Source organism: Trichechus manatus, unplaced genomic scaffold (genome assembly GCF_000243295.1).
Source record: "Trichechus manatus latirostris isolate Lorelei unplaced genomic scaffold, TriManLat1.0 scaffold00127, whole genome shotgun sequence".
NCBI classification, from domain to species: Eukaryota; Metazoa; Chordata; class Mammalia; order Sirenia; family Trichechidae; genus Trichechus; species Trichechus manatus.
In genome coordinates this window covers 3,605,804-3,629,090 of record NW_004444063.1, presented here as the reverse complement: position 1 = coordinate 3,629,090, position 23,287 = coordinate 3,605,804, and the positions used below count along the sequence as shown (strand labels likewise).

The following is a 23,287-nucleotide window of genomic DNA, read 5'->3' as shown; positions in this document are numbered from 1 at the left end:
ATAAAACAACATGTGTACTACTGTTTCATGAGAAACTATTTGTTCTGTAAGCCTTCACCTGAAGTACAATAAAAAAAAAAAAAAAAAAAAACTAGATAGGCTATAAGAGGAAAATTACGTCTAAGGCCGTAAACTTGGATGCAAAAAACCCAAACAAAATATTAACCAAAACCAAACCCGTTGCAGTTGAGTTGATTCCCATTCATAGCTACCCTATAGGAAAGAGTAGAACTGCACCATAGGGTTTCCAAGGACCAGCTGGTGGATTCAAACTGCTAACCTTTTTGGTTAGCAGCTGAGCTCTTAACCACTGTACCACCGGGGTGCCCCAAAATTATTAGGGACCCAAATAAAAAGTGTACAAAGAAGATAATACACTATTGCCAAATCGTATTTTTCCAGGAATGCAAGGATGGCTTAACACTTAAAAAATCTGCACATTTAATTCAACAGCTTAAAATATTAAAGTGTAAAAAAATCATAAGATCAATTTAAGAATGCAGAAAAAAAGTTTATCATGAACACCCTTCATGATAAAAACTTAGCAAACTAGGAGTAGAAGGGATTTGGTTTCAACCTAATTAAGGTTAGTTAGCCAATGTACATACGAGAAAAAGAAATTAAAAGCATTAAGATTAGAAAGAAAAACTCATTATTCACAGCCGATATGATCTCTGCATAAAATCCCAAAAGACTCTGAAAAAACAAATTATTAAAATTTATAAAGTTCAACAAGTTTGATGAATATACAGGCAGGGCCTGGGTTATGAACGAGATCCATCCCTAAGTATGTCTTTAAGTCACATTTGAAGGTAAACTGAAATAGGTGCATACGGTGCTTATTTAGGCTTACTTTAGTGCAAGAAAAAGCTCGAAGCCTTTTCAATGATTTAAAAGCTGCACCTGCAGCAAGTGAAGGTGATTGTGATGAAGAATTTGTTGCAAGTAGGGGTTCAGTTGTTTCAAAGTGAGGGCAAACTTACATAACATTAAAGGGCAGGTAGGAGTTGTCTGTAATTCAGAAGTTTGTAACCTGGGGACTTAATGTATAATTAATATATAAAATTTATTATATTTAGTATACTAGTAACAAAAAGATAGCATGTATGATAGAAATAGAAAATACTTAGAGGCAAATCTAATAAAGATTTGTGTGATCTTTATGGAGAAAAATATAAAAATGTATAAAAGTTATGAAAGAAGACATAAGGAAATGAAAAGATACCAGATAAAAAAACTCAGTTTCTTAAAGACACAATTTCCCCCAATCAATCTATAAAATCAGTACAACTCCAATGGGCCTTGAAAATCTGACTCCAAAATTTAGTTAAAAGAATAAAGACAAAGAATGAACAAGACAATTTTGAAAATAAAAAGGGAAGAAGGCATTACTTACCAGATAATAAGCTAGAGTAATTAAGGCAGGGTGATCATGCATAGGTAGACAAACCAACCAATGGGGAGGACACTTCAGATCAGCAGTGAAAGGACAGAGTCTTCATTTAATTGTGCTAGGATGGTTGGTTATCCATATAGAGAAAAATGCAGTTGGATCCCTACCTAACAGTGTACACAGCTGGATTCAAGATCTAACTTGAAAAGTGGAATTTTAAAATGTTTAGGAGAAGATATAGAAGAATATTTTTATAATCTCAGGGAGGAACAGTTTTCTTAAGCAAGATACAAAATAGATATAAACCATGAAGAAAATGTTAGGTATATTTGATTCCAGTAAAATTTGAATTTTTATTCAGCAGAAGACCATTTAAAATGTGAAAAGACAAGTCGGTATGGGAGAAGATATTTGCAATACATATAACAGGAGAAGAATTAGAATTCAAAATGTGTAGAAGATGTCTTCCAAAAAAAATGAAGAAACCCTGAGAATTATGTGGGATACAATCAAAAGCAAAAATCTGCGAGTGATCAGAGTTCCAGAATGGGGAGAAAACAGAAAACAGAGAGGATCACTGAAGAATTGCTGACAGAAAACTTCCCCAGTATCATGAAAGAGAAAAACTGACCATCCAAGAAGCTCAACGAACCCCATATAGGATAGACCCCAAAAGAAAATCACAAAGGCATATCATAATCACATTCTCTAAAACCAAAGACAAACAAAGAATCCTGAGAGCAGCTCGAGAAAAAAAGTCACATAGAGAGGAGAAACAGTAAGACTAAGCTCAGATTATTCGGCAGAACTAGGTAGGCAAGAAGGCAATGGGATGACATAGATAAAACCTTGAAAGAAAAAAATTGCCAGCCAAGAATAATATATCCTACAAAACACTCATTCAAATATGATGGTGAAATTAGGTCATTTCCAGATAAACAGAAATTAAGGGACTATGTAAAAACCAAACCAAAATTACAAGACTTATTAAAGGGAGTCCTTTGATCTGAGAACAAACAACATCAGACCACAGGCTGAATATAGGACACAGGATTGTACTAGCCAAATACCAACCTAGGAAGTGAACTCTCAAGGACTATGCAAAACCAAAAGAATTACAACAGGGACCAGAGAGGTTAATCTGAAAATGACGACAGCCTCAGAACAATAAAAGAGGGAATAAATGGTGTAGGTATAGAATCTTCTAATGGAGAGGAAGGCAAGGCGATACCAATTATTAATAGACTGGTTCAAATCTAGGAAGATAAGGGTAAATTCCAAGGTAATCATAAAGAAAGTTAACAAACCTACTCATCAAAATAAAGAAGAAAAACAAAGTCTCAGTAAAAACAAAAACAAAAGAAATGAATAAAAAAAATCCACAAACAGAAGGAACTCAGCACAGGAGGGTAAGAGGAACAAGGAAAACATCAGCAGCACAAAAAAAAAAAAAAAAGCAACACAAAATGCAATCCCACTCCTAGAAATATATCCTAGAGAAATAAGAGCCGTCACACGAATAGACATATGCACACCCATGTTCATTGCAGCACTGTTCACAGTGGCAAGGAGATGGAAACAACCTAGATGCCCATCAGTGGATGAATGGATAAACAAACTATGGTACCTACACACAATGGAGTATTATGCAAAGATAAAGAACAATGATGAATCTGTGAAGCATCTGATAATGTGGATGAAACTAGAGGACATTATGCTGAGTGAAATAAGTCAATCACAAAAGGACAAATATTGTATGAGACCTTTACTGTAAAAACTCGTGTAAAAGTTTACACACAAAAAGAAATAATCTTTGTTGGTTACAAGGGATGGGAGGGCTAGGGAGGAGCTAAATAGACAATAGATAAGTGGTAACTTTGGTGAAGGGCAAGACAGTACACAATACTGGGGAAGCCAGCACAACTTGTTCAAGGAAAGGTCATGGAAGCTCCATAGACACTTCCAAACTCCCTGAGGGACTGAATTGCTGGGCGAGGGCTGTGGGGACCATGGTCTCGGGGAACATCTAGCTCAACTGGCATAACACAGTTTATAAAGACAATGTTCTACATTCTACCTTGGTGAGTAGCATCTGGGGTCTTAAAAGCCTGTGAGCAGCCACCTAAGATACTCCACTGGTCTCACCCCTTCAGGAGCAAGGGAGAATGAAGAGAACAGGATACAAGGAAAAGATTAGTCCAAAGGACTGACGGACCACAGCTACCAAGTCCTCCACCAGACTGAGTCCAGTACAGCTAGATGGTGCCCGGCTACCACCACTGACTGCTCTGACTGGGATCACAACAGAGGGTCCTGGACAGAGCTGGAAAAGGATGTAGAACAAAATTCTAACTCGCAGAAAGAAAAAAAAAAGACCAGATTTACTGGCCTGACAGACTGGAGAAACCCTGAGAGCATGGCCCCCGGACACCCTTTTAGCTCAGTGGTGAAGTCACTCCCGAAGTTCACCATTCAGCCGGGGATTGGACAGCCTCATAAAACAAAACAGAACTAATGAGGCACAGCAGTCCAGGGACAAGTACTAGAAGGCAGGAAGGGACAGGAAAGCTGGTGATAGGGAACCCAAAGTTGAAGAGGGACAGTGTTGACATGTTCGGGGGTTGTTAACCATTGTCATAGGACAATATGTGTACTCTTTAATGAGAAACTATTTGTTCTGCAAACCTTCATCTAAGGTACAAAAAAAAAGTCTATGTGAGATCAAATTGATAACAGCAACTCAAAAGGTTTGATGGGAAGTCTAGGGGGTAGTGAGTTGAAGATAATGCTGATGGAATAATTTGGAAAAGGATAGTGAGAATAGCAGCACAACTGGAAGAATGTAATCGATGTCACTAAATTGTACATGTAGAAGCTTTTGAAATGGTGTAACTTTGGCTATGTATATTTCCACCAAAAAAAGGTCCTCCAAGGTCGAGAAGGGAGAGTGTTGACAGGTCGTGGGGTTGTTAACCAGTGTCATAAAACAATATGTGTACTGACTGTTTAATGAAAAACTATTTGTTCTGTAAACCTTCATCTAAAGTACAATTAAAAAAAGGTAAAAAAAAAAAAAAAATGTCTTCCAAATCAGTAAGAATAAGATAAAACAATCCAGTAGAAAATTTGGGAAAAGACAGAAACAGGCAATTCACAATTTAAGCATATAAAAAGGTACTCAACTTCATTAATAATTAGAGGAATAAAATTAAAGCCAAAAATAAGATACTATTTCATATTCATCAGAATGGCAAAAAATCTGACAGTAGAAGGTGTTGGCAAGGACACAGAGTAATAAGACGTTGCTGATATTAAAGTAAATTGGCACAATCACCTATTTGGCAACATCCAGTGAAGTTAAAGATGCTTGTATCCTACAAGCCAGTAATTCCACAACTAGGTATATAACAGAGAAACTCTTACACATGTGTACAATAAAACATACGAGAATTGTTCAAATGTAAAAGCACTGTTTAATAGTAAAAAATTGAAAGCAAGCTAAACATCACTGAACAGGTAACTAGGTAAAGAAATTGTAGTATTTTCATAAGTGAGATTCCTAAATATCAGTAAAACGATGAACTAGGTTTACACATATCAACATGGATGAATCTCACAACCATAATTTTAAGTGAAAAATGAAAATTGTCAAAGAATACATTAGTGTATGTTGTTGTTGTTAGGTGCCGTCAAGTCGGTTCTGACTCGTAGTGACCCTACAGGACAGAGTAGAACTGCCCCATAGGGTTTCCAAGGAGCGGCTGGTGGATTCAAACTGCTGACCTTTTGGTTAGGAGCTGAGCTCTTAACCACTAAGCCACCAGGGTTCTAGCCTACATTAGTGTATACTATTTATATAATGTCTAAAAATGCAGAACAATAGCATGTATCTTTAGGGATACATATGCAGTAAAAGTATAAAACACATGAGCATGACAAATTGTAAATGTACAATAGGGTTAACTTTGTGGGTTAGAAGGGGATCTGATCAATTAGGGATCCACAGAAGTCTCTATATGTAATGGTGATATTTTATTTCTTAAGCTGGGTGATAATGTGGTTGTTCATTATATTATTCTTTATACATTTTTGAGCATCTTAAATATTACATGATAGTTTTTTTTAAAATTAAAAACAACAACAACATATAAATGGTTACGTGAAGACCACAAATCTAAGTATACAGAACAAATCAAAACACCAGCTGACCTAATGTTATCCAAACCAATACTTAAGGCTTGAGATACAACTTCCAGGGACAGCATCTGACATAGATTTAAAAGGTGATATATCAAAAAATCTTTCTATTCCCCTCCAGAAACCTTCTCTATCTCCATTCAACCCACCCCAAACTCATCTTAAGGTATCACCATTTACCCAATTGCTCCGTCTGAAACATTAGGTGTCTTCCTTGCCTTTTCTCTCTCCTATGCATCCTAGTCCATCAGCAAGCTCCATCATCAGTGCCTACAAAATATATTCAGAATCCTCGTCTCTCCACCACTATCCCCCAATCCAGTCCATCTCTTGCCTGGATGACTGCAATAGCCTCCCTAACTGTTCTCCTAGTTGCTATTCTTGCCAGCTCCTCTTTCCCCTGTCTTTTTTTTTTTTTCACCAAGCAGCCATAGAGGTCTCTTAAAAATGTAAATCAGTTCATATCATTCCTTTGCACAAAAATCTTCCAAGGCTGAGATTAAAATGGAAAAGTCCTCACCAGGCCTACAAGGCCCTACACAGCCTGACTCCTGCCTACCTTCCTGACCAAATCTACTCTCCTCTCCCTTGCTCTGTTCTCTAGCCATGCCGACTTTGCTGTTTTTTGAACAACCTCCTCCTCGTCTTAGGGTTTTTGAACTTCCCATTCCCCCACTTCCTTGAAAGCTTCTCCCAGTTTTTATTCTGGCTCTATTCCTGGACTCAGCAAGGCCTCCACTGACCACCTTTTCTAAAATAGCTGTCCGTCCCCAACCTGACCAGTCCCTCAAGCTCATTTTGCTGTTTTATTTATTTTACTTCCTCCGTGATGTTATACTATAAGAGTATTTATTTAAGCATTTATTTCTGTTTTGTTGTAAACTTCCTGTGGATTGGAAATGTTCTGTTTTATTCATTGTTACATTTCCTAGTGCCTAAAACTGTCAATTTGTGTAACTGTGGTGGCTTGTGTGTTGCTGTGATGCTGGAAGCTATGCTACCAGTATTTTAAATACAAGCAGGGTCACCCATGGTGGACAAGTTTCAGAGGAGCTTCCAGACTAAGACAGACTGGGAAGAAGGACCTGGCGATCTACTTCTGAAAAAATTGGTCAGTGAAAACCGAATGGATAGCAGCAAACATTGTATGATACAGTGCTGGAAGATGAGCCCCTCAGGTTGGAAGGCACTTCAAAATAAGACTGAGGAAGAGCTGCCTCCTCAAAGTAGAGTCAGTCTTAATGATGTGGATGGAGTAAAGCTTCTGAGACCTTCATTTGCTGATATGGCATGACTCAAAATGAGAAGAAACAGCTGCAAATATCCATTAGTAATCAGAATGTGGAATATACAAAGTATGAATCAAGGAAAATTGGAAATTGTCAAAAATGAAATGGAACGCATAAACATCAATATCCTAGGCATTAGTGAGCTGAAATGAACTGGTGTTGGCCATTTTGATTCAGATAATCATATAGTTTACTGGGAATGACAAATTGAAGAGGAATGTCATCACATTTATCCTCAAAAAGAACATTTCAAGATATATCCTGAAGTGCAACACTGTCAGTGATAGGATAGTATCCATATCCCTATAAGGAAGACCAGGTAATATGAGTATTATTCAAACTTACACACCAACCACTAATGCCAAAGAGGAAGAAACTGAAGATTTTTACCAACTTCTGCAGTCTGAAATTGATCAAACATGCAATCAAGATGCATTGATAATTACTGGTGATTGGAATGTAAAAGTTGGAAACAAAAAAGAAGGATCAATAGATGGAAAATATGGCCTTGGTGAAAGAAACAGCACCAGAGATAGCATAATAGAATTTTGCAAGACCAGTGACTTATTCATTGCAAATACCTTTTTTCAACAACATAAACGGCGACTATACACATGGACCTTGCTCGATGGAATACAGGAATCAAATGGGCTACATATGTGGAAAGAGATGATGGAAAAGCTCAATATCATCAGTCAGAACAAGGCCAGAGGCTGACTGTGGAACAGTCCATGAATTGTTTATATACAAGTTCAAGTTGAAGCTGAAGAAAATTAAAACAAGTCCATGAGAGCCAAAGTATGACCTTGAGTATATCCCACCTGAATTTAGAGACCATCTTAAGAATAGATTTGACACACTGAACAGAAATGACTGAAGACCAGATGAGTTTTGGAATCACATCAAGGATATCATACATGAAGAAAGCAAAAGGTCATTAAAAAGACATAAAAACCCCGAGAGTATGGCCCCCACACACCCTTTTAGCTCAGTGGTGAAGTCGCTTCCGAGGTTGACCGTTCAGCTGGGGAGTGGACAGCCCCATAAAACCAAATGGGACTAATGAGGCACAGCAGTCCAGGGACAAGGGCTAGAAGGCAGAAGGGGACAGGAAAGATGGTGATAGGGAACCCAAGGTTGAGTAAGGACTGTGTTGATGTGTTGTGAGATTGTTAACCATTGTCATAGGGCAACATGTCTACTAACTGTTTAATGAGAAACTATTTTGATCTGTAAACCTTCATCTAAAGTTAGAATAGCAGCACAATCGTAAGAGCGTAGTCGATGTCACTGAACTGTGCATGTAGAAATTTTTGAAATGGTGTATCTTTGGCTATGTATATTTTCACCAAAAAAACAAAAAAAAAGGTCGAGAAGTGAGAGGGTTGACATGTTGTGGGGTTGTTAACCAATGTTATAAAACAGTATGTGTACTACTGTTCAATGAGAAACTATTTGTTCTGTAAACCGTCACCTGAAGCACAGTAAAAAAAAATAAAAAAAAATGTTTGTGGCATGAAAAAAAAAAAGACATAAGAGAAAGGAAAGATCAAAATGGATGTCAGAAGAGACTCTGAAACTCTCAATGTCAAGTAGCTAAAGTGAAAGGAAGAAATGATGAAGTAAAAGAGCTGAACAGAGATTTCAAAGGGGGGCTCCAGAAGAAAAAGTAAAGTATTGCAATGAAATATGCAAAGACCTGGAGATAGAAAACCAAAAGAGAAGAGCACACTCGGCATTTCTCAAGCCGAAAGAACTGAAGAAAAAGTTGAGGCCTTGAGTTGGAATACTGAAGGATTCTACCAGGAAAATATTAAACGATGCAGTAAGCATCAAAAGAAGATGGAAGGAATACACAGAGTCACTATACCAGAAAGAATTGGTTGACATTCAGCCATTTCAGGAGGTAGCATATGATTAGGAACCAGTGGTGCTGAAGGAAGAGGTCCAAGCTGTACTGAAAGCACTGGCAAAAAACAAGACTCCAGGAATCGACAGAATACCGATTGAGATGTTTCAACAAATGGATGCAGTGCTGGAGGAGCTCACTTATCTATGCCAAGAAATTTGGAAGACAGCTACCTGGTCAACCAACTGGAAGAGAACCATATTTGTGCCCATTCCAAAGAAAGATGATCCAACAGAATGCAGAAGTTATTGAACATTATCAATAATATCACATGCAAGTAAAATTCTGCTGAAGATAATTCAAAAACTATTGCAGCAGTAAATCGACAGGGAATTGCCAGAAATTCAAGCAGTATTCAGAAGAGGATGTGCAACGAAGGGTGTCATTGCTGATGTCAGATGGATCTTGTCTGAAAGCAGAGAATACTAGAAAGATGTTTACCTGTGTTTCATCGACTATGCAAAGGCTTTCGACTGTGTGGATCATAACAAATTATGGATAACATTGCAAAGGATAAGAATTCCAGAACACTTAATTGTGCTCATGAGGAACTCTACATAGATCAAGAAGCAGTCATTCGAACAGAACAAAGGGATACTGCGTGGTTTAAAGTCAGGAAAGGTGTGCATCAGGATTGTATCCTTTCATCACACTTACTCAATCTGTATGCTGAGCAAATAATCTGAGAAACTGGACTATATGAAGAATGCAGCATCAGGATTGGAGGAAGACTTGTTAACAACGTGCGATATGCAGATGACACAACCTTGCTTGCTGAAAGTGAAGAGGTCTTGAAGCACTCACTGATGAATATCAAAGATTATAGCCTTCAGTATGGATTACACCTCAACATAAAGAAAACAAAATCCTCACAACTGGACCAATAAGCAACATCATGATAAGTGCAGAAAATATTGAAGTTGTAAAGGCTTTCATTTTACTTAGATCCACAATCAACACCCATGGAAGCAGCAGTCAATAAATCAAATGACGTATTGCATTGGGCAGATCAGCTGCGAAAGACCTCTTTAAAGTGTTAAAAAGCAAAATGTCACCTTGAGGGCTAAGTTGCCTCAGACTCAAACCGTAGTATTTTCAACTGCCTCATATGCACTTGAAAGCCAGCCAATGAATAAGGAAGACCAAAGAAGAATTGACGCCTTTGAATTGTGGTGTTGCCGAAGAATATTGAATATACCATGGAAGAAGTATAGCCAGAATGCTCCTTGGAAGCGAGACTTCATCTCACACACTTTGGCCATGTTATCAGGAGTGACCAGTCCCTGGAGAAGGACATCATGCTTGGTAAAGTAGGGGTCAGCAAAAAAGAGGAAGACCCTCAAGGAGATGGATTGACACAGTGGCTGCAACAATGGGCTCAAACATAGCAATGATTTTGAGGATGTTGCAGGACCAGGCAGTGTTTTGTTCTGTTGTGAATGGAGTTGCTATGAGTCAGAACCAACCTGACCGCACCTAACAACAACAACAACAAAACTGTGCTTGCTTGGCATATTGTAGGTGCTCAATTAAAGCTTTTTCAATCAGTGAATGAATCGATTTGTATGGAAGTTAAGATGGTAATTCAGTTTAGGTGGAAATCAATTTAGATGATGAGGAAAAACTTAAATGACTCAAAAAGTGCCTCTTGGTAAAAACAAAGCTATTGGAGTTTTAGATTCATGAGATGAATTTGAAGAAAATTGTTCATAAAGTGTGAAAGTGAAAAAAAAAAGCATGATTTCTTTAGAAACATCAGAAAGCTAACTGATTTTAAGCATGTATGATTAACTAAATTAATAGATTAAATATAAGTAGACATTTGAATATTTCCTCTATGTTCCTAAAAGTTTATATATTCAGATTGTCTAGAAAACTCTTGGTATCTTCTCTTTGGGAAACCTTATATTCAGGTTGCCTGACATGTGAGTTGCCTTATACTGGGTTCTATATAGTCACTCTTTTGTCAGTCAGTCAGTCCTTCCCAAGCACCTGAGGTCAAACCTAGCCTCAGGTTTAGGGTCATGGGGTAGGGAACACACTGAGTGTCCATTGTGTGCCAGAGACTTTGCCTGGGCTTCTCGCTCACCCTCCCACCCCCATCCTGATTGGGTGGCCCAGGGGGGAGAGCAGCAGGACTATAGGGCTCTGCAGCCTGACCTGACCCTTCTCACTGTTGCCACCCCTGCAGATCTCGGAGGTCCTATTTGTGTCCATCTGCAGCACTGAGTTCTGCATGAAGGTCTATGTGGACCCCATTGACTACTGGAAGGATGGCTACAACCTGCTGGATGTACTCATCATCATCATTATCTCAATCCCCTATGCACTCCGAAAGATTAAGGGCAAACATTATCCCTACCTCAACATTGCTAATGGCATGCAGTCCCTCCGCATCCTCAAGCTTATCACCTACAGCCGGGGCATCCGAGTAAGTGCCTTGGTGTGCCATGATCCTGGGAGTGCAGGCTATGGGGCCCATCTACCCACCAGCCCCTGATGAAATAATCCTACTACTTACTGTCTTCCAGTTATTGAGTCTTCCTGTATGGCAGGTTGATCTTTACTGATATTATCTTTTTTATAAAACAGGTGTAAGATAGGAATCATTAGCTGCATTGAAGCCCAAGAGTGGAGAAATTGAAGCCCAAGTTCACTCAACATTTAAATGTCAGTGTCTGATTGCAGAGGCCATTGGTCTTTTCCTGTCTTCCATATTGCTAAGTGACTGATTTTCTTATGGTACATGACCCTTTGAACTATATGCAGAGAAGTCTCCAGCTTTTTGATGACCTTGGCCACTCACTGCTTTCCCCAAGCAGCTAAAATCTGTTGCCTCTCCTGATAGTAATAGTCCCACTACTTCATTTAGGCTGCTCTGGAAATGCTGCTTCTGCTGAGAAGTCTTCCTGGGTTGCTGAAAGTCATGGGATACCCACACTTTCCCTAACTTAGAAGGTTTCAGGCCAAACCCCAGGGGTGACCTTTGCCCTCAACCATACCCTCAGGCAGTTGTCCTGGCTCTGCACCCAATATCCATACTTCTCCAGGAAGGGGTTGGTGTGGACCTGCTCACCCAGTCAGGACGTGTCAGCCTATCATGCTGAGAGATTGCTCCTGGTCCAGGCCTGGGTGACCCACTGTCTATGGCCTGGGCCCTACACTTTGGGAGCCTGTTATGGATTGAATTTTGTCTCCCCAAAATATGTGTTGGAATGCTAACCCCTATACCTGTAAAGGAGCCTGGGTGGTGCAAATGGGTAAGTGCTGGGCTACTAGCCAAAAGGTTGGCAGTTCAAACCCACCCACAGATGCCTTGGAAGACAGGCCTGGCAATCAGCTTCCAAAATGTCACAGCCTTGAAAACCCAATGGAACTGTTCTACTCTGCACACATGGGGTCGCCAAGAGTTGGAATCAACTGGACAGCAACTAACAACAACAACATACCTGTGGTTGTAATCCCATTTGGGAACAGGGTTTTCTTTGTTATGCAAATGCAGGCCAAGCCGTGTAGGATGTGTCCTAAACCTAATCATTGCTGAGTGATATAAGGAGCAGCATAGACACAGCCTAGGAAGCAGACCTGGGGAAGACAGACACTATCTGAAGACAATGAAAGCAGATGAATCTATAATCCCAGGATGTCTAAGGATTACGAGCTACTAGAAGCTAAAATAAGGAAGAAAGGACATCTCCCTACAGCCAGTGCCCTGAATTCAGACTTCTAGCCTCTTGCATTGTGAGAAAATAAATTTCTGTTCTTTAAAACCACCCACTTATGATATTTCTGTTATAGCAGCATTAAGAAACTAAGACTGATGCTCCAGTCCTAAGTGGAAAAGAGAAGGGAAATGTTAGAGCACTCTCCCGCCACACATCCACATTCATTCACCCCTTCTCACCCTCAGGTAGTCACATGTGCATGTGTGTGTCCCCTTCCAAACAATGTAGTTAGCCCCCCGCCCCGGCCCCCCCCCCGCCCCAGTCTCCATCTCATCATGGCCAGGCTTCTGGAAAGAGCTGTCTGGCTCCTGGTCCTCACTTCCTCATCTTTCATTTACACTCTGCTCTGCCTTCTTCCCCTCCACTCCAGGGTAACTACCTTCTCCCAGGTTGCTAGCAACATCCTTGTCACCAAATCCAGTAGCCATTTCCCTTGTCACTGCTTTCTCTTGGTTTTCCTCCAACCTCTGGGGCATGTCCTGTCAGGTAACTTTTTGCTCCGCCTGCCCCATAAATATTGTTTTCTCAGGACTGTGTCCTGAGTTCTCCTCTCTTCTCATTCCCTATACTCTCTATCTGAACAATCTTTTCCACTTTTCAGGGGTCTTTCTTTTTTCCCTTCTAAATTTTATTCATTTTGTTGTTGTTGTTGAGAATGTACACAGCAGAACATACACCAACAGTTTCTACATGCATAATTTAGTGACATTGATTACATTTTTGAGTTGTACAACCATTCTCACCCTTCTTTTCTGAGTTGTTCCTCCCTCATTAACATAAACTCACTGCCCTCTAAGGTTCCTATCTAATCTTTCGAGTTGCTGTTCTCAGTTTGATCTCATTATAGATAGTTCTTAAAAGAGCATAATGCTCAAGGCAGACCTTTTTTTAATAGTTAAGATAAACTATTGTTTGGTTTTAAGATGACTTCAGGGGATATTTTTGGTTTAAGGTTTAAAGATTATCTCTGGGCAATAGTTTCAGGGGTTCATCCACCCTCCATGGCTCCAGAAAGTCTAGAGTCCATGAAAATTTGAAATTATGTTCTGTATTTTCCCCCCTTTAATCAGGATTCCTCTATGGAATCTTTTATCAAAATGTTCAGTAACGGTAGCTGAGCACCACCCAGTTCTTCTGGTCTCATGGCAAAGGAGGCAGTTGTTCATGGAGGCAATTAGCCACACATTATATATCTTCCTCCTGTTCCTGACTCTCCTTCTTTCCTTGTTTTTCCAGGGGTCTTCACCTGCCCACACCTCTTTCTTTGACCTTCAGACCCAACTGTCTTCTGGACAGATCACATGCTCCTCAAATTCCACGTATCTAAACTAGGACTCATTACCCTTCCCTCACCCCGACCCTCAAGTCCAAAAGCACTGGCTCCTCCTCTATTTCATCTTTTGGTGAAGGGTGCCACCCTCATTCAGTTGCCAAGTCATAAATCTGAGTGTCAGTTTTGACTCCAATCTCTCAGAGTCCTGCTGCATAGCTTCCTAAATATTTATGGACTTGTTCGCTTCTTTTCACCCCCCATAGCCATCATCTTTTCTCTGCCACCTGGATTCCTGCAATGGCTTCCCACACTACTGAGAGCGCTGGAGCAGAAATGCCCCAGCGGCTGGAGAGGGGCAGATTTCTAAAGTGCACATCAAATCACAACACCCTTCATTCCAAACCCAACAGCGGCTTCCCTGGTTCGTAGGCTAGAGAAAGACTCTATACTGCATCCTAGAAGGAGAGAGGGCAGTGTCTGAGGTGCTGAATGTAGGAGTCGATGTCAGGTTGGGAGGAGAGTAAGGCAGATGGGCAGGAAAGAAGATTGAGGTCACTGGGAGGTCTGTGCCAGGTGATGAAGTGAGGGAGTAATCAGATAGTGGGAAGTGTAGTCTGGTCATTCTGGAGGATGGGCACCAACAGAGCAGGGCCCTGAAGTGGTACAAGAGTCACCAGAGATTAGGAAGTCAAGGGACAAAGAGGCCTGGGGGAGGGTGGGTCATCCATAAAGATGCTGGAGCCCACTGAGGACAGCAGGATCAGGTGGAGAAGGGGAAGGTAGGCCCTGGCGGCCGAGTCCTCAAGATGTGAGGGTTCTAGAAAGCTGGAAGGTGACCCTGCCCAGAAGCAGGGACTTTGTCCACAGAGGCAGGGCTCCAAGGATAATGCAGAGGATGGCCTCCTGAACCTGAGGCTAGTGGGGGATGAGCAGCGACCCTCGAGAGGCTGCTGGGGGAGTGCTGCCTTGGGCAGGAGAGGACTTTCAGGTGAGGCCAGTAGAGAGGTCTGTCTGAGTGTTCTAGGGCTGTCATAACAAATACCACCAGCTGGATGGCTTCAAAGAAACTTATTGTCTCACAGTTCTGGAGGCTAGAAGTCCAAATCAGAGTATGGGTTGTGTCGGTTCCTTTAATGAATGTGGAGGGAGAATCCATTCCATGCCTCTCTACTATCTTCTGATGGCTCCCGAAACTCCTTGGCTTGCATCATCTGCCTCTGTAGTCACATCTCTGTCCATCTCTCTCTCTCTCTCCGTGTTGTTCTTCTCTTTCATGAGACACCACTTGGATGGGACTAGGACCCGATATGACCTCATGTTAACTGATAACATCTTCAAAGACCCTGTTTCCAAACAAGGTCATATTTACAGGTACGAGGTGTTAGGACTTCAACATATCTTTCTGGCGGACATGATTCAAACTGAAACAGAGATCATCATGGAATGAGGGTGCCAGAGCCCCATGGGAGTCATGTGAGGAAGGGCATGATGAGCGGTGGGCTGAAGGAAAGGAAGCCAAGGGAAGTGCAGGGGGAGGGAAGCAGAAAGGATAATTGGCAGGAGGGGCTTCCATCTTGGGAGGTGGCGGATGGGGGAGGAGGACAGTGACCCAGATTGGTACCTTGTGAGGCCAAGGGCAATCACTGCCTGCTGATTGCATTTGTCCTGGTCAGAGGGTACAGGCCTGAAGGTGCCTGGGGTGGAGGCATGGCAGGGGCAATCCATCTTTCCTGCTCAGGGAACAAAAGAAGGGAGCACAGCCCTCCTTGTTGGCCAAGGGCTTCATCCCAGAGCTCAGCCTGATTTGCTTGTGACTGCAGGCCTCTGCTCAGCCTCTGGCCCTTGGGGACCTACCGAGAGACCCATGGGTGTGCAGACACACACACAGCTCATGTTGTGTACCCTGTGCTTGGCCTCAGGGTTTTTCTGTCATTAAGCTGAGCCTTGTATCCCAAAGTGGTTCCCTGGGGACCACCAGCCTCCCTCTCCCCTCCGCTGTGGCTCTCCTGTAGCCTTTGGGATATCATGGGACTCAGACTCCCAGGGGCACAGAAACCACCCTGGGTTAAACGCCCTCTGTACCCTAGCCTGTCCTGCTGACTAGGGGCATCTGGAGGTGCTAAAGTGGGGACCTGCACCTCAGTGCTGACTTACAGTAATTGAAGTCTAAATGAGCCCTTAGCAGAACTGCAGCCTTAGTGCCCAGAGCTGGCACTCTGGCACATTCTTGGCCCCCGTCCTCTTATTAATTAAAACAGCACTCTGCCTTCTGCCTCATGACAATAAACTTGCACCACGAGGAAACGGTTCCTTGTTGTGTTGCACACAGAGAAGTTCCCTTAGCTGGGCACTTGGGGGCCATGCTGCCCCTGTCCTCTGTGTTTCAGCCTGAAAAATGGCCCTCAAATGCCAACCTCCCCTTCCTCCTGCCTCCTCTTGGGGCTGGACAATTTTCTGCACATCTGAGTGGCTGCCCTACCTGAAGGTCCTGTCTATGCTGCATAGGCCCCAGGGCGTGAGTGCTGTGGTGCTTGATCCCTAGCCCAAGAGAGCTGAACTGTGGGCTAGGAATTGTTTCCCCAAAGAATTTGCAAATTCAAAAGCAGGCATCTACTGGGGCCCAGGCTCTAGGCTTTGAAAGCCCAGGACTTCCTTGGGGAAGGAGCTCCCAGTCTATGGCATTTGGGAAACCATCCACTGGGACTGGACGTCTGCACTGTGGTACTAACAGGATCTGCCTGATGTACCTGAAGAATATGGCCAAGACCAATGTGGGGCTTCCTGCAGAGTATGACCTCCTCTTCTCCACTGCCATTCTTATGCCTGGTCAGCTTTGAGCTCAGGTGGCACTGGTCCCCAGTGGGCTAGCCAGGAAGTGGGAGACCCAGCTGGGGCCTCATTCCCACCTTTCTGCATGTGCCTCAGGTTCTAACACTCAGCGCACCCCTCTCTGCCCTGTGCAGACCTGGTCCACAGACCATGTCAGATCGCAGCATTTCTCTGAGGATTTACCTCTTTAGTCTTATCAGTTCTTGGGAAAGACATTCTGTCTCCATCTAGCAGAGAGGAGGGGAATTTTTTACATCTCAGCTCTTTTGGAATTAATCCAAAACCACTGATTTTCTTCCCCCAAGAAGAGGAGGGTGGCATCTGGCATGAGTCACTCCTTGTGGGCAGCTGCCAAATCAATCCACGTGCAGGACAGCCCTAGTGCTCTTGGGTTGTCTCCGTGCTTCCCAAATTGCCTCAGACTGTGTCTCATCTCTATCCAGTACCTCCTTTCTTAGTATTAAGCCAGTAAACAGGTTCTGTGCTTAGGAGTGTTAGTTGTTGAGGGTGGTGGTGCAAGGCAATAGGGCTTGGGGATTAGTCCCAGCTTGACATTTCACTTCTCTGAACTTCTGATCCCTCTCCTTAAAATGGGAAGGATAACAACACCTACCTACCTTAAAATCCATCACCCGTCTGTCAGTTTGTTGTACTGTGGTGGCTTGTGTGTTGCTATGATGCTAGAAGCTATGCCACTGGTATTTCAAATGACAGCAGGGTCACCATGGTGGACACGGTTCAGTGTAGTTTCCAGACTAAGACAGACTAGGAAGAAACGCTTGGTGACCTACTTCTGATAATTAGCCAGTGAAAACCTTATGGATCACAGCAGAGCACGGTCCAACTTGCTTATTTTGGACAAGTTATCAGGAAAGAGTAGTCGCTGGAGGAGGACATACTGTTTGGTGAAGTAAAGGGACGGCAAAAGTGAGGGAGACCCTTAGTGAAATGGATTGGCACATTAGTCTCAACAATGGACTCAAACATGCCGACAGTTGTGAGGATGATGCAGGACCAGGCAATGTTTTTTTCTGTTGTATATAAGGTTGCCATGAGTTGGAGTCGACTTGACAGCAGCTATCTATTTACCTTGAAATTGGAGACCCTGAGTGGTGCAAACAGTTAATGCACTCAGCTGCTAACCAAAAGGTTGGAAGTTAGAGTCTACCCGCAGTCACCTCAGAAGAAAAACCTGGTGATCTACTTCCGAAGAATCAGCCATTGAAAACCCCACGGAGCACAGTTCTACTTTGACACACATGAGGTCACCATGAGTCAGAATCAACTCAACGACAACTGTTTTTTTAAATTTTTTAACCTTGAAATTATGTCTGAGAAAGTGTCTAGATAGGTGAACATGTATTGAGTACCTACTAAATGCAAGACTTCAGGGCATGGAGGATGAACAACAAGGATCCATAGACTATGCTTCCCATGAGTGAGAAATGTAGTGGGAGATAAGACAAAGTCCATTTCATGGAAGGAAGACTGAGGCCACAAGACAGGGCCCAGAAAGAATGGGAGCTACATTCCTCTCAGCCCTTTCCATTCCTACTCCCAGGGTGGCTCCCCTACTCCTCCTGGGCCTGGGGCAAAAAGTGTCTGGGCTGGCCCTCAGCCTAGAAGCAGGAGCAGGATGGCCTGGGCTGACCACAGAGCCAGGCTGGGGTTCAGTTGGAGTGGCTAGTGGTCCTGAGGGAAGCCCGGCTCAGACCTGAGGCAGCATACATCAGCTGCCGATAGGTGACTGAGGTGGATGCTTGGTATTAGTAAACCACTGTTTGATTGATCCAGCCCTCAACCTGAGTACACTTCTGACTTACTCCATCATTCATTCATTCATCCAACATTTGTTGACTGTCTACCATGTGCCAGGCAGGGTACTGCATGCTGGAGACAGAGGACAAGGGCAGACGTGACCTTGTCCTCTGGGGACCACCCAGCCTGGTGCCCTTTCCTAGCCCCGGTTTTTCTGCCTTATAGACGCTCATCACCGCTGTGGGGCAGACGGCCTACACTGTGGCCTCGGTGCTCATCCTCTTCTTCCTCCTGATGTACATCTTCGCTATCTTAGGCTTCTGCCTGTTTGGAGCTCCAGAGATGGGTGATCAGAATAACTGGGGGAATCTGGCTGTGGCCTTCTTTACCCTCTTCAGCTTGGCCACGGTACTGTGTTCGGGAACAGTGGCCGGGTAGGCAGGGGCCTTGAGAAGAGACTGCCCAGGTGGTGTGGGCATGTGGACATGCTTAGCCTCATGTGGGACCTTCCCCATGTTCAGATACTCAGCTGGGCCCAGCGAAGCTAGGAGCTGGCCTCCTAGGGTTACCAGTGGATCAGAGAGATTTTGAGGGGCTAAAAAGGGGGTAGAGCCAGACATCCTCAGTGGGGCTGGGTAGGAAGCACCCCTTGGGCGAGGGCTCCCTGGGGTAGTTAGAATGAGTTCTGCCCCACTGGGTCTTGGCACTCAGCAAGCCCTGCCCTGGCCCGAGCAGGTAGATGGCTGGACAGACCTGCAGCAGGAGCTAGATGCTCGGAATTTTCTGCTGAGTCGGGCATTCACCATTATCTTCATCCTGCTTGCCTCCTTTGTCTTCCTCAGCATGTTTGTGGGCGTGATGATCATCCACACTGAGGTGAAGCTGCACTCGTAAGGATTGGGGGTCGGGTGAGGTGTGGCAGGCAGGGCTGTGGGCCATGTCCCCAGGGAGCACCTCAAGCCGTGTCTCCCTTTGGTGGTGGAGAGGAGGTGAAGGTGGAGAATAGATGGCTAGATGGGTCCCCTCTACCCCAGCCCAACTCCTCTCTCTGAGCCAATGCATTTTCCCCACACAATGATGGTGGCCAGCAGGGCAGTGGGGCTTGGGAAGCCATTGTAGCTGCAGTTGACAGCTTGAGTTGGGGCTGGCCCTGCACTGGGGGAGGGATCCTCCTGCTGAGGGGCCTGAGCAGCGGTGCAAGGCTAGGAAAGAAGAAGGACGGGATGGGCACAGAGAAAGAGCCTGCATCTGACCTCCACCCTCTGAATCTCTAGGACTCCGTTAAAAAGTTTGAGCGGGATCTGAAGCTGGAGAGGCGCATGATCCTCATGGAGGAGAAGCAGGTGATTCTGAAGCGACAGCAGGAGGAGGTCAGCCATCTGATGCAGACCCAGGTAGGTGCTTGCCCCCAGCATGCAGACAGACAGACAGAAGATGGACAGTCAGGGATGAAGAATGGCCAGGAAGAAGGGTCTTGGGGCCCATGTAGAGAACAGGTGGCTTCAGGCATCTGTGGCCTTAGGTAAGGCAGGTACCTACCCCTGTATTTCCCAGAGTCAAGCTGTAAGCTCTGCATTTTTGTATTTTTCTGGACCTCTGTGATTATAACTTCTTCTTCCATCATGGGCAAAATTCCACTGATGGGCCTTTGGGGCCAGGCAATGTGTACTGGAGCACCCTGGTCACTGAGGTCATGCTACTACCAGCTAGGCGTGGCACCGGTCCGTTGGGTGGGTGAGGACACCAAGGCTCCAAGAGGTTAAATTACACACCTTTGGTTTCCTCATGTTGTTTTTAAAACCAGGCCAAGAATGAGCACAAAAGGCGGGACATGGTGTGAAGCATGACACAGCTATGAGGCACTGTGGGGAGCCTTCTTATTTCAGCCTCAGTGCCCTGAACTGCCCATGCAAAGCCCTGGCTACCCTGCTGAGTCCTCACCATGCTGCCCCTTTCTCCTTCCTCTGGACAGTCCATCCGTCACCAGCCCCATCTCTGAGTCTGAGACATCTGCTCTCCTGATAGTCTTCCCTCTCTTTCCTGGGCCCAAGATTTGTCCAGGGTGGGCGGAAGCCATGCTGAGCCGAACTAATGCTCTCATCTATTCCTTCTGAGATACCTGCCCCGTGGACAATGATGGTGTTCATGTGCTTCCTCATCCAGGGTGAGGTCCAGGCGCAGAGGGGGCAGGGATGAATTTGTGGCCGGCCCAGGACTCATCTGGGGCCCATGGTGGAGGTTCAGGTCCTTGTGCAGTTTGAGTGTCACCTCCTCCTCATCATTGCTTTCACCTTATGCTTCCCCCTCCAGAAAAATGTTGACTATAAAAGCTTCAGTGAGCTGGTGGAGAACTTCAAGAAGACTCTGCAGCACACTGACCCCATGGTCTTGGATGATTTTGGCACTAGCCTACCCTTCATTGACATCTACTTGTCCACTCTGGACAACCAGGATAATACTGTCTACAAGTCAGTCCCATCCCTGCCACCCCTAGTCCAAGGAGACCGGGCCTTTCCTGGTCGCTGGGGCTTCCTTGAGGTTGGGGTTGTGCAGGGTGCCTCAGGACAGTGAGAGGGGAGATGGTTAATGGGCAGGGTGGGTGGGATGGCCCGAGGCCCTTCTTAGGGGTGCAGAATTTCATGCATACAGTGGAGTACAGCCCAGACTGCTGTCTCAGCCAGCTGGGCCTCTGTGGCTGGTGGGACTCTGCTCCCCTTCCCCTCCTCAGGCCACCCTGGCCCATGTTTAAATGCTCTATCCTGGCTTTACATGTCCAATGCCTAACTAATCTATTCTCAAGGAGCAGAGGAAAGAGCACTTAATGGCAAGTCAGGAGCCTAGGTGCCTGGCCCAGTTCTGCCACCATCTTCCTGTATGACCCTGGCCAAGCCTCTGCTCCCCTGCCCCCATACATGAAGGGCTTCTGGGCTGATTCAATGAAAAAAATGCCTGTGCGGCTCTTAGCTTGGCTGGCCCAGGGTAAGTTATCTGTGACTGTAACTGGCCTCTACTGAGCAGGAAGGTTATAAAAGCCTGGCACAAGAGTGGTGGACCCTAGGGAGCCATAGGGGGCTCTCAAACAAGGACATGATAAGCTGGGATCTCAACAAATGCCCCCTGGAGGGCTTCTTAGACTGGAGAAACTAAAAAAAAGGAGGGCCAAGGAACCCCCACTTCTGGCCCAAGAGTGGGCCAGGCACTGTCTGGGTACCTCCACGCAGTCACCTCACTCAAGCCCAGGGGTTTGTTATCTCTGACCTGACCATGAGATGGAGTGATTACTCCAGGAGTCACGGGGAGGGGGCAGACCCTGGATTTCAGTGCAGCACTCTTCCCTGACCCCACACCTGCAAGATGTGGTGACCAAGCAGGTGGGGCCAGGGCCATGCGGAACCATGGAGCCTGCCCTGAGCTCAGGCCCCGGCTCCTGCTCCACTTTCCAGGCTTCAAGAGCTGTACTATGAGATGGTGCACGTGCTGAGGCTGATGCTTGAAGACTTGCCCAAGAAGCAGCAGTCCCAGTCCTTGGAAGTAGCTGAGCAAGGGGCACTCAGGCACTGAGAACGTCTCAGGCTGCAGCAGACCCCCATTAAACACAGGCTTTATGAGTGGCCTCTTTATAGTTGTGTGACCATGGTGTGTGCCCACATTTGGGGATTGGGCTTGAGTAGTCTGATTCCCTGGGACATATCCACCCCCTACCCACGTGACATTTCCAGATCTAAGGAGTGGCGAGAATGGGGAGGGTCAAGACTCACCCTGGCCAGAGGCCACAGCCAGTGGCTATACTGGCTGTAGCCTCCCTTGACCCCAGCAATAAGGACCCACTGTCTCCTGGGGAAGCTGTCTGACAGTCACCCTCCTATCCATATACTGACTGCTACTGACTGAGTGGGGCTGGGTGCTGGGGTGCTGTGATGAGAGACCCACAGTCCAGCCCTGGCCCTCTAGAGCTCATGGTTGAGTAGGGAACACAGTAATCCAGCCAGACCTGATGAGAGAATGTTTCCCTGAGGAAGTGACAATAATTGTTACAATGCAGAGAGCATGTGTCTTCTAAGAAACTAAAATCACTTCCATTTGCAAATGTTCACCACACTTTCAGGGCCAAGTTGAGAATTGTGACAATGAGGCCTAGAAGGACAGCCTGTGAGCATGAGCCCCATCACCATATGGGGGCGCCCTCTGAGGACAGAGATGTAGCTTAGCAGCTTCCCAGGTGGAGAGGACTTTGTGCCAATGCCCAGAGGGGCCTGAAGTAGGTAGGGTGGTTGTGCCCCTCTTGGCAAGGGGAGAAACTCAGGGCCCTGTGCATCACTGCCTGACAGTGAAGGAACCGACTCCAGGTAGGAAGCCTTAGTGTGTTCAGGTAAATGGGTTTCTGGGGTGCTCAAGCACATGTAGCCCCATCAGTAGGGTTGGCAGTCCCCAGGCAGTGGCTCCAACTCACCTCTCAGGGCTGGGGCAAAGCAGATGTTGCAAACTGCTCACATTGGGTGAGCCATGGCTGCTCAGGGGAGTGTTAAAAACACATCCACCTGCTCTCACCAGGAATGTGGGAACAAACAAAAGATTTAAAAATTTACCTCAAGGGGAACAAGGTAGAAAGAGCTATGGTTTTGGAGGCAGGAGACCTGGGTTCCTTAAATGGGCAACCTTGGGCAAGATGTCTGATCTTTCTAAGCCTCAGCTATTCCTTCTGAGAAATGGGATGATAAAACCAGCTAGCTATAAGGATCAAATACAATACAGTGCAGTCAGCTGTGGTTTGTGCTCCCTAGTTGTCTTAGTCATCTAGTGCTGCTATAACAGAAATACTACAAGTGGATGGCTTTAACAAAGAGTTTATTTCCTCACAGTAAAGTAGGCTAAAAGTCCAAATTCAGGGTGTTAGCTCCAGGGTAAGGCTTTCCC

At 44.8% G+C, this 23,287-nt stretch overlaps 1 protein-coding gene across 1 annotated transcript in view; it reads left to right on the top strand.

The window, feature by feature from the left end:
* Nucleotides 1-21,934, top strand: part of CATSPER3 (cation channel sperm associated 3) — a 57,612-nt gene extending 35,678 nt beyond the window's left edge. Inside the window, exons 3-8 of the mRNA XM_023739028.1 lie at nt 10,980-11,219; nt 18,599-18,781; nt 19,109-19,249; nt 19,648-19,767; nt 20,684-20,841; nt 21,817-21,934. Coding sequence (XP_023594796.1) covers nt 10,980-11,219; nt 18,599-18,781; nt 19,109-19,249; nt 19,648-19,767; nt 20,684-20,841; nt 21,817-21,934 — 960 coding nt within the window. The remainder of the gene's footprint in view (nt 1-10,979; nt 11,220-18,598; nt 18,782-19,108; nt 19,250-19,647; nt 19,768-20,683; nt 20,842-21,816) is intronic.
* Nucleotides 21,935-23,287: the final 1,353 nt, after the last annotated feature.